At 41.2% G+C, this 15358-nt stretch overlaps 1 protein-coding gene across 2 annotated transcripts in view; it reads left to right on the plus strand.

Annotated features, from left to right (window-relative positions):
- Positions 1-15358, plus strand: part of LOC139446134 (nuclear receptor subfamily 1 group D member 2-like) — a 116749-nt gene that overhangs the window by 70436 nt on the left and 30955 nt on the right. For both annotated transcript variants that reach the window (XM_071227432.1, XM_071227431.1), the window contains exon 3: positions 1433-1574. In XM_071227432.1, the coding sequence (XP_071083533.1) occupies positions 1433-1574 (142 nt within the window). The remainder of the gene's footprint in view (positions 1-1432; positions 1575-15358) is intronic.

Genomic DNA, 15358 nt, shown 5'->3' on the forward strand with positions numbered 1-15358 from the left:
TGGTGTAGTTGACCACCTCCGTGGTGTAGTGGACCACCTCCGTGGTGTAGTGGACCACCTCCGTGGTGTAGTGGACCACCTCCGTGGTGTAGTGGACCACCTCCGTGGTGTAGTTGACCACCTCCGTGGTGTAGTGGACCACCTCCGTGGTGTAGTGGACCACCTCCGTGGTGTAGTGGACCACCTCCGTGGTGTAGTGGACCACCTCCGTGGTGTAGTGGACCACCTCCGTGGTGTAGTTGACCACCTCCGTGGTGTAGTGGACCACCTCCGTGGTGTAGTTGACCACCTCCGTGGTGTAGTGGACCACCTCCGTGGTGTAGTTGACCACCTCCGTGGTGTAGTGGACCACCTCCATGGTGTAGTTGACCACCTCCGTGGTGTAGTTGACCACCTCCGTGGTGTAGTGGACCACCTCCGTGGTGTAGTTGACCACCTCCGTGGTGTAGTGGACCACCTCAATGGGGTAGTTGACCACCTCCGTGGTGTAGTGGACCACCTCCATGGTGTAGTTGACCACCTCCGTGGTGTAGTTGACCACCTCTGTGGTGTAGTTGACCACCTCCATGGTGTAGTGGACCACCTCAGTGGCGTAGCGGAAAGATCTTCTGCCCGATCTCTCTTTAACTACTGTAGGCGAGCTTACAGCTGTCAGTGAGTGCATAATGACATTTCTTAGCTGTGTATATTACATTTCGCTTATTCAACAAACTTTTTTTCTCGTGACTGTTCTGTCTGCCTGTTCTTTCAATACCTGTAGTATCAATTCTCCGAGTTGTTTAAAGATATGTCAAGTGTGATAAGCTGGAGCTCAGATGTCATCTTGTACGTTGTAGCAGATTATAGAGGACTGGTGGGGATAGGTTACATAGTTATTCTGTCACAAAGTTAAACTTGTGTTTTGTGTGAAAGTGTGGTCCCTATATGTAAGGGTGGTCCCTATGTTTAAAGGTGGTCCCTATATTTAAAGGTGGTCCCTTTATTTAAATTTGATCTGTATATTTAAGGGGGTCCCCATATTTAAAGGTTGTCCCTATATTTAAAGGTGGTCACTATATTTAAATTTGTTTGTATATTTAAGGGCGAACCCCATATTTAAAGTTGGTCCGTATATTTAAAGGCGGTCCCAATATTTAAAGTTGGTCCCTATATTTAAGGTTGGTCCCTATATTTAAGTGTAGCCCCTATATTTAAGGTTGGTCCTAATATTTAAGTGTTGCCCCTATATTTAAGGTTGGTCCCTATATCTTAAGGGTGGTCTCTATATCGTGTATATTTGAAGAAGGAGTTTTTCGGTATGAGAGGCCACAGGGCCGAGAGTACAGTACATGAGTTAAAACTTGTGCACTGTTTGTTGCCCTGTGTGGCTGTGAAGTTTGAAGTCACGATTATTGGTAGGAGCATTTTGTAAAATGGTATCTTTGTCTTGCAGGGATTTTTCCGAAGATGCATCACCCAAGGAATGACACACAAGTGTGCAAATGAAGAAAAGTGTGAGATAACGCCTTTTACCCGCAATAGCTGTCAGTATTGTCGCCTCAAGAAATGTTTCTCCGTGGGAATGTCTCGGGAAGGTGAGTTGTAGTTTCCATGTACGTCACTATGGATACTCATTGGCTGGTACATGTGGGATTGGCTATATCGCAGTTGAAGTCAGTATATGGCTGACATATTGCTGTTGACATGTTGTTGGTGTCGGACTCCGCTGTCATCATATTCAGACGGTGTGGATGTGTAGGTGCTATATCAATCAGTGGATTGTCTGGCCCAGACTTGATTTTTATCTCCCCGATTTGAAAAAGGGGGGATATAGCGATCAGCGTGTCCGCCAGCCAACTGTTTTCTGTTACCAGAGGAAAACTCCCAACCTGTTAAATATTTCTTGTTGAATCTTTTTGTAAAGATCAGTCTAGCGGTGAAAAGGTGCCGCTTGATGATTTGGGATTATTTTTTTATATTTATTTTCTTTTTTTCATGACGACATGTTGGACTTTACTGAAAATAAAGATAGCGCTCGTCTCCGGAGCAGAACTCCAAAACTGTTGAATATTTCTGGATGAAACTTGCTTGGTGAATTTTGACAGTTTGGGATTTTGAAAAATACGGAACTGCATTATCATTTTGTTCACTGAACTGAAGGTATCCGGTGTCCACATGATCACTGATTCATTCTAGGCTCTAAAGTTATTATCAAAACGTACAGTACACTACACCATTGCAAGTTACAAATAAGCGAAAACCTACCCTGATAAGTTGAACTCAATATTTATTTAAAAACACACCATAGCACAAGTAAGACTATTTATATCATATTATATAAATGTTATGTTTGAACTTCAGATGAGTCAAATTGACTATATTAGAAGCTCAAATTAGAAGCTCAAAAACTATTTTTGAATATTGATGAAATAACGAACTTCTATAAAGAAATATGAAGATCTAATTTCCGAGAATGGTTTCATTGCTATGGAAGTATTGATGTTCTATAGCGACTTTAAATGATTAATGCTTAACATTTTATCTTATGTATTTTCAAGTGACAAAACGATGGGGATACTATGTCTGATAAGGGTTATTATTTTCGCTTACCGTATTCAACATAATAAGCGCTCTCAAAATTAGAAATAGGAGGCTTTTATCAGAATATAATTTTGGTAAGAAAAAAAACCAGAGTTGAAAGATTGTAAATTTTGTGGTTTATGCTGACAGCCTGAAATGATACAAAAGAAAAGTCTGTGCGTATTATACACAACAGATATATTTTCCAGAATTAAATTGCCCATAATTAAGGGTGCATAAAACACACGAGTGCGTATTATACAGGAATAAATAAGTCTTTTGTACATTGATCAATCGGAAGGGGTGCTAATTGGGATTGTTCACTAGCCAATATATTAGCAAATATCACTGTGGGCGCTTATTAGAGCGGGGTGCTTATTATGTCGAATACGGTATTCCCATTTATGTTTTGATGCTGAAACCTTGTTTATGTGTGACAACAAACTGTCACAAATGTGTTTATGTGAGATGTTGAGGATGAATTGCTGTATTGTGACACGGGAGTCCAAGGTTAACATACACTGGTGTGTTTTGCATCTTTCTGAAGAGCATCATTATCACTGCCAAGCCCATCTTGGAGAGGAGCTTGACCGCACTAGCCGGCTATGGGACTTGCCTCCTGACATTATGTCTCCAGCAGCAATACATCACAGTCAGCTGGCTCCGTCTCCTGCACATACAAATTGTCCTGGCATTATATTCCATTTAGTTTGGATTGAGATTTTAGGTAGTATTCTCCGATTTGAATTCAGGTGTGTTATGAAGCAATGTGTGAATTGACATGTGACTATTCCATCAATTCAGGTGTGTTATGAAGCAATGTGTGAATTGACATGTGACTATTCCATCAATTCAGGTGTGTTATGAAGCAATGTGTGAATTGACATGTGACTATTCCATCAATTCAGGTGTGTTATGAAGCAATGTGTGAATTGACATGTGACTATTCCATCAATTCAGGTGTGTTATGAAGCAATGTGTGAATTGACATGTGACTATTCCATCAATTCAGGTGTGTTATGAAGCAATGTGTGAATTGACATGTGACTAGTCCATCAGTTCAGGTGTGTTATGAAGCAATGTGTGAATTGACATGTGACTATTCCATCAATTCAGGTGTGTTATGAAGCAATGTGTGAATTGACATGTGACTATTCCATCAATTCAGGTGTGTTATGAAGCAATGTGTGAATTGACATGTGACTATTCCATCAATTCAGGTGTGTTATGAAGCAATGTGTGAATTGACATGTGACTAGTCCATCAGTTCAGGTGTGTTATGAAGCAATGTGTGAATTGACAAGTGACTAGTCCATCAATTCAGGTGTGTTATGAAGCAATGTGTGAATTGACATGTGACTATTCCATCAATTCAGGTGTGTTATGAAGCAATGTGTGAATTGACAAGTGATAAGTCCATCAGTTCAGGTGTGTTATGAAGCAATGTGTGAATTGACAAGTGACTAGTCCATCAATTCAGGTGTGTTATGAAGCAATGTGTGAATTGACATGTGACTAGTCCATCAGTTCAGGTGTGTTATGAAGCAATGTGTGAATTGACAAGTGACTAGTCCATCAATTCAGGTGTGTTATGAAGCAATGTGTGAATTGACATGTGACTATTCCATCAATTCAGGTGTGTTATGAAGCAATGTGTGAATTGACAAGTGATAAGTCCATCAGTTCAGGTGTGTTATGAAGCAATGTGTGAATTGACAAGTGACTAGTCCATCAATTCAGGTGTGTTATGAAGCATTGTGTGAATTGACATGTGACTAGTCCATCAGTTCAGGTGTGTTATGAAGCAATGTGTGAATTGACAAGTGACTAGTCCATCAATTCAGGTGTGTTATGAAGCATTGTGTGAATTGACATGTGACTAGTCCATCAATTCAGGTGTGTTATGAAGCAATGTGTGAATTGACATGTGACTATTCCATCAATTCAGGTGTGTTATGAAGCAATGTGTGAATTGACATGTGACTAGTCCATCAATTCAGGTGTGTTATGAAGCAATGTGTGAATTGACATGTGACTATTCCATCAATTCAGGTGTGTTATGAAGCAAAGTGTGAATTGACATGTGACTAGTCCATCAGTTCAGGTGTGTTATGAAGCAATTTGTGAATTGACAAGTGACTAGTCCATCAATTCAGGTGTGTTATGAAGCAATGTGTGAATTGAAAAGTGATAAGTCCATCAATTCAGGTGTATTATGAAGCAATGTGTGAATTGACGTGGGACGAGTCTATCAATTCAGGTGTGTTATGAAGCATTGTGTGAATTGACAAGTGATAAGTCCATCAATTCAGGTGTATTATGAAGCAATGTGTGAATTGACGTGGGACGAGTCTATCAATTCAGGTGTGTTATGAAGCATTGTGTGAATTGACATGTGATAAGTCCATCAATTCAGGTGTATTATGAAGCAATGTGTGAATTGACGTGGGACGAGTCTATCAATTCAGGTGTGTTATGAAGCATTATCATACCTCCACGTCAGAATGATGAGATCTGATTGGTCCACATGATCTTGATAAGATACTGTGTATCCCACCTTTCTCAACGGGGGAATAAATCTCTTATATCCCACCACGTTCAAGTCAGGCTGCACATGGATTTCTGAGAGGCAGAATAAATCCTTTATACCTGCATCATAGCTCAGCTGAATCAAACAGCTGTTTTCTATCAATTTTGAATTTGAGTTACTATACAATGTCATATTAAAACATGTCGGTAAGATACATTCATTGTAGCAGGATTTCTCGGGGCACATGGGGTGTGACGCGCCCCGTGTTAGGTTTTATACCATGAACCCCGTGTGTCCCCAGATTCTGCTACAACTTATATTATGTGAGTTGATATGTGACAAGGCCCTCAGTGAGTGAGTGAGTGAGTATGATTTTACGCCGCTTTTAGCAATATTCCAGCAGTATCAAGGCGGGGGACACCAGAAATGGGCTTCACACATTGTACCCATGTCGGGAATCGAACCCGGGTCTTCGGAGTGACAAGCAAACACTTTAACCACTAGGCTACCCGACCTCCCCGACAAGTCCCTCAATACAGATGGGCCATGAAGTGATACGTGAGATGACCCGTGAAGATCCGGGGTAGAATAGGTCTTCAGCAACCCATGCTTGTCCCCCGTGAAGATCCGGGGTAGAATAGGTCTTCAGCAACCCATGCTTGTCCCCCGTGAAGATCCGGGGTAGAATAGGTCTTCAGCAACCCATGCTTGTCCCCCGTGAAGATCCGGGGTAGAATAGGTCTTCAGCAACCCATGCTTGTCCCCCGTGAAGATCCGGGGTAGAATAGGTCTTCAGCAACCCATGCTTGCTGTAAAAAACGACTATGCTTGTCACAAGAGGCGACTAACAGGATCGGGTGGTCAGGCTCACTGGCTTGGTTGATGCATGTCATCGCATCCCAATAGGGTGGATCGATGCTCATGATGTCAATCACTGGATTGTCTGGTCCAGACTCGATCTTTTTACAGGCGGCCGTCATATAGCTGGAATATTGCTGAGTGTGGCATTCAACAACAATCAAAAAAATATGTGTGAATGTCTTGTTTTGGTTATGTAGAAGAACTGTGTTAAGAGAATATGTTGGCGGACGATCCTTCTTGAATTGGATACCAGGAAGCAAAACAAATTAATGTTTTAAAATAGCTGAAAATGCGAAGGCCAGGCTGCTTCCTGGAGCTGAGAATACACCCCCTCTATTACAGCAACAGACAATAGAACACACATACCTTGCATCACACAGTCACTTTGGGGGCTAATCCAAACCTCACTGGCTATTTCAGGTTCATCTGTTGTCAAACCCCTCATCCAGACTAAAACAGCATCTGTATTGTGATTTCTTTTTATCAATATGGAATAATTATTTTCTGAATTATTTTTGTATCATGATTCAGTAAATTCAGATATTTATTTTAGACCTTTTGAGACAACCCTTTTGGCAGTGTGAACGCCAGGGATAACTTGACGTCTGTCCTGGTTGAGACAGACAGTAAGGATTTTCAAATAGTTGGCCACATTTAGGATTAAGGTTAAACCTCTCTGACCATGTGTCCTCGGGATTTGTATTCTGATGTTAGAGCAATGTAATACATCTTTTGCCTTCCTGATTAAATTTGTGTGAATATTTTTCCTTTTATACCTTGATACTAAATTCGAAAATTTTGTAACTGTTTGATTTCATTAGACAAGGACTGTAATCTTTGTAGTAACTATTTTGTAACTCAAATCACAGCATTTTGGATAGAACTGTTTTTCATCAAATATGGCTGTCTAGTTAGTCAGTGTAGCCAAATATACGTAACCCTCCACGATTTACATTCAGTAGACATGATATCAACAGATATACACTCAATAGACATGATATCAACTGATTTACACTCAATAGACATGATATCAACTGATTTACACTCAATAGACATGATATCAACTGATTTACACTCAATAGACATGATATCAACTGATTTACACTCAATAGACATTATATCAACTGATTTACACTCAGACACTTTCCTTTTTTAACTTATGAAAAATGTACCAAAATTGGGAGGGGTGGAAAACTGAAATTTAACCCCAAAGTTCAAAAGTGTCATAACCCTCTAAAACACTGTGTGAGATTAAGTTTGCATGTGTTGGTTTTTTTAAAAATAGTGTTATGATGCATATCAAATGAAAGCTGCCATCTTAAGCTTTTCAAAAGTATGTAATAGTACTGCCTATTTATCAGTTATATGCATCTTGAGAAAAACATAAACAACACCACTTTAGGTGAAATATAAACCTGACAACTTTGAAGTAATTAGTGCAATTTATAGAATAAAATAATATAAGTATTTTAACATGATATTTACATTTTCATTAAATTGAAATTGAATTTAAAAAAGAAAAGAACAAAGTCTTAACACAAAATTAAGAATGAAGTCACTTGCTGTTTGATCAGTTTTGCAATTACAAACGTTTGTTGTCTTGCAAGTAGTACAGGAAGTGCCGTTTCATATGCAAGATCATAACTAGGAAATTATTATCATTCATATCATACATTAGAGGTGAGTAAACTTGGTTTTTAACAGAGATATTGTTTGTGCATTAAAAGTGATCGCATATGCTATGAAAATCTCTGTGAAAAATGAAAAATTTGTTAAGAAAGCGTGAAGATGCTGTAGGTCCCTCCTGCCAAACTTCTCTGTCCTACCCAGAGTTCCATGCGGCCATCGTAGTGCCTCTGCCACAGACCAGCGCCATGTAATGATTCGTCACATCTCAGTCCATATTGTATGTGTCTCTGATCGGTTTCATTTTTAACGAGTCTCCATTACCAGATAAACATATGTCATGGGATGGTTACCTTTCATTGAGAAAATATCCTAAGATCTGAAAAACTATTTCCATTGCGTAGTTATCCTTTGTTAACATTGGTTGTACAGCTCCACGTGCTGTCGTCGAAGCCCGACTGAGAGCTAGCGATACGGTCACTATGAGATATAAAGATATATTGTCATGCACCTCACTGTGGTGGAAGTAGTACCAGGATGTCTGTATGATTATGCAAAACAATATGTAAAGCGCCCCCAAATACTTGAATTAGGTCAATCTGTGCGGAGTTGGGAATAAGCGTATTTGTTTACAAACAAGAGAAAAGTCACGTGTTATGCAAATTAGCCTGGGGCAGTGGCGTTATGCTGCGTCACCACTGCACTGGAGTGTGTGCAAGCCTTTCCCTGAGATGCTATGTTCCTAACAACACTACAGCATTTATTTATTGAGTACCTCGAACAGACTATTATATTATATTATATTATATTATATTATATTATATTATATTATATTATATTATATTATATTATATTATATTATATTATATTATATTATATTATATTATATTATATTATATTATATTATGACTCAAATTTGGTTGTCATGAAGGAAATCAAATATATTTACAAATGTGAATCATAGTTGCCTAAGATGGTTTTTCTGTGAAACATATATATGTTACCTTTGACCCATATTTTTCTAGGATTTATTTTTTTATTTTTGGGGGTCTAATTTTGACATTGTTCCACAGCTTTGATTTTGGGAGATATTTTATGTGTATAGGGAGAGTGTGTGAAGGTAATTCAGTTTGTGGTGCAATTTGTGGTGGGAGGTTTGCTAAATTGGCTGGATTTGTGTCTCTGCTTGATATACAGCCCACCTTGAATCACGAGACATGAGATGTTGGAGCTGGAACCTTGAGCTGGAACAGTGATAACATTTAAAACTCATCAAGACAAACTAAAGATAAATTCTATATGCTAATAATCCAGCAAGTTTCCGTGCTGAAAACACATCATTGGTTAGCTGGACTAGCAGGTTGCAATAGGTCCAAAGTTGTATTTCAAGTTTGGAAATTACGTTTTTGGGGCCTTGAGAGTTTTTCTTACAAAATTATAATATAGTACCCTCAGAATGCTAATTTTTATCGTTAGGGTTTTCCAAACACCATTTTCCTAAATTATAAATATGCTTATATTCTTTCGTTAGTCACCTCTTATGACAAGCATATTCTTTCATTATTCAAATCTTGGAAACAGATTGTACAAACTCCTTTTGTCTGTAAAGGCTCCAGCCTAGTCGTGACCATATTGATGCGTTAATGAGGTGCCAATAACAGGCGATGACCACCTCCCACGCTGATCACAGCGACTACGGCAACGACGACACATATGGTTCATCAAGGTGTTCGATTGTCACAGGATTGACTGAGACGGACGAGGGGAACGATGGATGTAATCAAGTGTTGTTGACAGGATGACACTGTAGATGTGCATGCTAGTCAAACCCAATATCTCGGTAGTTTCAGAAGAAGATCTCAAGTGTTGAAGATCCTGAAATAGCATGAAGACCTCGACCTGCCAGCCTGTGTAGTCATGACGATCATGTTGCTTGATTGATCATACACAATCGGTGAAATGAAAACAGTTATGGCTTTTCGGTGTCAGCTTTTCTTCTGTCATAATTGTTTTCCCTGCGGGGATTCGGGGTTAGAATTAGTCCTCAGCAACAGCTGCATATCGTGTAGGGCCGCGGTATTGATCCATGGGCAGGCGCAATGTCATCATCATACCTCGCCATGTGGGAGGATGTTGTGATATCAATCACTGAATTGTCAGGTCCAGACTTAGTTATTTACAGGCCATTATTTCTGAGTGTGCCATTAACAAGCAAGCAAGCAAGCATGTGTAGCAGTGGGTGGTGTCATTCCACAGATGACATTCTTACCTTGTCAGCTTGCTGACGGGGTTAACCTCTTTGGTCATGTGGACAAGGCTTCCAACCTCGGATCAGAAGGTCCATGGTTCGAATCCCATCACGGGATTCGGAAATTATATGGCCGCTACATTGGCGCCCAATTTGGGGCTGATCACGTTCATATAAAATTTGAGCAAAATAAGCCTCAGTACCCTACTATGCGTCCGGGGACGTGCCTTCTGTTGACAGGGGAGTATGTAGAAGGGCGTGGAGTCATCCCACAGATGACATCCTTACCTTGTCAGCTTGCTGACGGGGTTAACCTCTTTGGTCATGTGGACAAGGCATCCTACCTTGGATCAGAAGGTCCATGGTTCGAATCCCATCACAGGAGTCGGAATTTTTATGGCCGCTACACATGCAAGCAAACAAAACCAACAAAATTATTTCTGTGTTAAATTGGATCACTTCACAGATTTCACTGCTAGCCCACAACCCAAGGCTAGCAGCAGAAGAGGTCTGGCTGTTATTCAGTGGATAGACGATAGCCATGTTTACTATAGTTTGAGAACATGCTGTTGTTTCCTTGTAGCCATTGAATAGAGGAAGTGATGTCACGTTGGAATCGTGACATTGTTGTGGCTTGCGGAGGAAGCGCTGGTTGTTAATGGTCGTGATGACTGATTCCCTGGTAGTGAACTTCATCCTGTTAGTCATTAGCTGTGTGTGACATAGGAGAGCTTGTACAGTTGAGGTAATAGGGTCATTCAGTGGTGATGAGATGGTGATTAATATTGTCTTTTTTCTCACTTCTTGTCTGGTGGGATCACACATCAATAAGAGTTTTTTGTGACCATTGTATGTGCATAGTATAAGAACTGTCATGGACAATTGGTGTAGTAGGTTCTTCTGGACCCGTTAAGACCCATGCTTGTTGTAAGAGGTGACTAACTGGATCAGGTGGTCAGGCTTGCTGTCTTGATTGATTCATGTCATCGTATCCCGTCACATAGCTGGAATATTGCTGACCGCAGCGTTGAACAAGAAAGAAAGAAAGAAAGAAACAAACAAACAAACAAGGGGTAATCAATCACTGGTGAAAATTCACTCACTCACTCACTCACTCACTCACTCACTCACTCACTCACTCACTCACTATGTTAGACTGACAATTACAGGTTAAACTTCCTTTTACCTCCCTTTGCTGTGCCAGGATTTGCTTGTTTTCTTTCTGACCTCCGACTCCCTCCATGCTCTGTGTAGACCTGATATGTATGTAAGGGTATCAAGTGTGCTACACATCTCACTCAGTGAAACGTGTGTTATTTATAATACACCAACTGTGTAAGCCATCATTTTCATAGACAGGATGGCCAAATACCTGGCACACTGACTATTTACAGTTGGCAGTGTCAAGTATTGCACAAACGGATGAAAATACTAACGTTTTCACTACTAATTTTCACTACGATTTAGTGTTGGTGTAAGAGTTTGTAAAACAAACAATTCATGTTAACATCGATAGTTTTTATTTAGTGTGCAACTGTGATCGATACTTGTATCGAGAAGCAAAAAATGTTTGATCGGCATGATGCCTAAAATATGATTTATCATCCAACTGTACTATGGGCCATGTTGCCAATTACGAAATAAACGCATCGTTTGGACATTTGACGTCATCTCAGCATCACTTAACACATGCACCGTTTGGACATTTGACGTCATCACATCAAGGCCTCTAATTGAGATTCTCAAATGCGTTTGCTTTGAGGATGAATGGTTGGGGATGACTGCTGCCTGCTGAAGCCGCTGACGGCCAGGTGATTGTGCAACCTCGTCACATCCATGGTGGGAGGCTGACTGCTGCTGTATTTTTGTCTTTAAATGGCATACATTTCTATCAACTCTGGCAGACAGTTGTTTCCCTGTACTGATATTAGTCCCTCAGGAACTAGACATGCCCTTCCTGAGGAGACGGCTTGCATTCCACATTCGAACAACACTGTACTTATTTGTACTGGAGACAGTGTTGCTATTGGCGTTTTATGCTAATTAGTTCATCCCTTCTCCCTCACATCAATGTTTTCCAAGTAATATCAGACTAGGAAATCTCTGGTCATGAGCGCTGAGCTGGTGGTCAGACTGTGGCTTGTGGTCATGAGAGCTGACTAGCTGGGGATTGGGTGGTCAGACTGTGGCTGATGGTCATGAGAGCTGACTAGCTGGGGATTGGGTGTCAGACTGTGACTGATGGTCATGAGAGCTGACTAGCTGGGGATTGGGTGGTCCGATTCTGACTGATGGTCATGAGAGCTTATTAGCTGGGGATTGGGTGTCAGACTCTGACTGTTTGTCATGAGAGCTGACTAGCTGGGGATTGGGTGGTCAAACTCTGACTGTTTGTCATGAGAGCAGACTAGCTGGGGATTGGGTGTCAGACTGTGACTGATGGTCATGTGAGCTGACTAATTGAGGATTGGGTGGTCCGATTCTGACTGATAGTCATGAGATCTGACTAACTGGGGATTGGTCGGTCAGGGATTGGCTGATTGTCCGCCATGTACCCTGGTGACGGGGAATGTTTTTCAGGCCTTCAGACACTGGTTTGTCAGACACTGGTTTGTCAGACACTGGTTTGTCAGGCACTGGTTTGATTAGTCACTCTCTCAATCCCAAATGTTGTACAAATATCTGTGCTGTCAGTTTGTGCTTTCCCCTCAGAATAATACATCACCTGCGGCTGAACAACTATCAGATCATTTTTTTGTAAATCAATTTCTGGGCTGCATTATTTCACGTGACAGATTTGATGACATTAGACTGCCATTAAAGAATACTACAACTGAAGAAGATCACTTCATGTTTATGAACATAAAACACGTTTCAATGATGTTGCAATTCGACAACCATTAACCTTTTGTCTGCCTGTGAAGCTAGTGTAGCATACTGTGATCGTGGAGGACATTCACCTCCATGCAATGATACATTGTACTTGTTTGTCAGGGATGTTGAGAGATGTTTTCAGCTGATAGTGGAAAGCTTACGTTTCGTTCAGCAAAGCATAAACTGTTTGTGAGCAGAAACTGTGAAATCCGAGTTCATGCAAGGCTGCACCATTTTGAACCATTCAAGCTGTGCCGTTTTCAAATGGGTCACTGGTAGCACATCGGGTTGTGTGTTTGCTTGTCAGGCTGCAAGTCCAGGTTTCATTCCCCACATGGTTACTCTGTATGAAGCTCATGTCTGGTGTCCCCTGTTGTCCTGACACGTCACAAGGCACGCATGAAGTATGTGTGTGTGGCCTGTGTGTGTGGCTGTGTGTGTGACCTGTGTGTGCACTTGTGGCTGTGTGTGTGGCCTGTGTGTGTGGCTGTGTGTGTGGCCTGTGTGTGTGCCTGTGTGTGCACGTGTGGCTGTGTTTGTGGCGTGTGTGTATGACCTGTGTGTGTGCACTTGTGGCTGTGTGTGCACGTGTGGCTGTGTGTGTGGCATGTGTGTGTGACTGTGTGTGGCTGTGTGTGCACGTGTGGCTCTGTTTGTGGCCTGTGTGTGTGGCTGTGTGTGTGGCCTGTGTGTGTGGCTGTGTGTGTTGCCTGTGTGTGTGGCCTGTGTTTGTGGCGTGTGTGTATGACCTGTGTTTTGTGGCTATGTGTGCACTTGTGGCTGTGTGTGCACGTGTGGCTGTGTGTGTGGCCTGTGTGTGTGGCTGTGTGTGTGGCTTGTGTGTGTGGCCTGTGTGTGTGCACGTGTGGCTGTGTGTGTGGCTGTGTGCACGTGTGGCTCTGTTTGTGGCCTGTGTGTGTGTGGCTGTGTGTGCACGTGTGGCTGTGTGTGAGCCAACCAGTCCTTGTTTTAGCCCTTTAATGCCGAGCGCCAGGCAGGGTTACAAAAAGTACCATCTTTTAATGTCTTTTGGTATTTGTTTTCAAAACTGAGCTGCGAGGGGTTTGGAAGGGGAGTACGGGGACAGGTCTCTGTTAATTTTCTCACATTTGTGGATAAATCTGGGTGTCAGATTTCAATTTAATTCAGATCAGTGAAATGTCATTTTCACCGTAAGGATATTACAGAACAACTGCATGAAGATATTATTAGTTATGGTGTCTTTAGTTGCTGTATACGGTGTCATATTAGGTTAGCAGAAAAATATTGGTCGAGGGGTGAGCCTTTTCATGAGCCACTTGTCTCTCGGGGCAAATTATAAGATAGTCTTAGCAAGAGTTGTAGGAGTTCCGATCGAGTGTTTCCTGTCATCATGTTAATTGTGTACTTCAGTCATAGGAAGTTTCCAGCAACCTTGGCTAAAAGTTGGACAAAACCACTTCTGTCCTTATTTTACAAACTTTCTTTGATCAATTAATCCTGGCCTCTTGAGGCTGCAGTGCTAAAATAAAATATCATGGCGGTTTTGAACTTCACTTCTTTGAAGAAGTTTTACAAAAGTTCAAACAAAATTATTAATAGAAACATATGATAAGTATTTTCAAAATTGTTTGCTAGATTTGCAATCTTTGTGTTGTGTTTGTCTGAAAATGATGGTTCACTCTGATTATGTTTCTAAGTTTGTCAGCACCATATCGGTTCTCGTGGGTTTAAACAAAGCGTTAAATGTCTAAGACCTGCATCACTTAGGGCTTTCCTCCCACATTAAGCTGACATGCGGTGATATAACTGGAATAGTATTAAAAGTGGCGTTAAACCCAACTCACTCACTCACTGTAAATGAAGAATATTAATGGAGACGGTCAACTGTGAAACCAATGGCACAATCTCAGTGTAAGGTCTTGTTGTTATGGTGACTGGATATGGCCAGTGTGTACTGCCTGGAGGTGCCAATGCCGGGCTGATAGGTCCTATATTTAGACCCCAGCATACTATGACGCTCGGTGTTACATAACCAGAAATCGGTCAGCAATTATCCTGCAAATATATGTCATTATACACTTGAGAAGGTTCCGCTGTATCCTGAACAGCTCCATGTGACACAGAATGGGTAAACCATCCCACGCGGTGATACCTTATCAATGCTGCTCTCTGATTGGCTGAAAACTAGGTGAGTGACCCCACAGGAGGTCACACATACACACATCAACAGCTTTGTGTAAACAGTCACAACAACAGTCAATACATTCACAGAGAGTTCGAGGATATTATCTTGAAGTTTTTATTTTATCACTATTTAGTTTTTCTTAGTACAGTTAGTTTTACAGTGGAATAAACTTTACCTGTAGAGAAAGACATGATGGGAACTCACCCAGATGTAGTAGAAGTTGTTACTGTTGCAGTGCATGCTTGGCCCCAGGGTCTGGACTTATCAAGAATTATACAAATAAATGTTGAGTTTCAGATAGGGGGTTAACATGGTTAGGAGAGGGATGAACAGTAAGGTATTGCAGTCTTACTGCTGTCGACACACGTGAAGGGCTTCCTGACTCCGTACCGCCACACCTGAAGGTGCATGTGTTGTAATTCATGATGCTATGATGCAGGATTTGTTGATATTAACTTGAGATAGAAGACCCAAGAAATCACTGCCGCGCTAT

The sequence above is a fragment of the Haliotis cracherodii genome, unplaced genomic scaffold, assembly GCF_022045235.1.
Source record: "Haliotis cracherodii isolate W230 unplaced genomic scaffold, xgHalCrac1.p SCAF_6, whole genome shotgun sequence".
NCBI lineage: Eukaryota > Metazoa > Mollusca > Gastropoda > Lepetellida > Haliotidae > Haliotis > Haliotis cracherodii.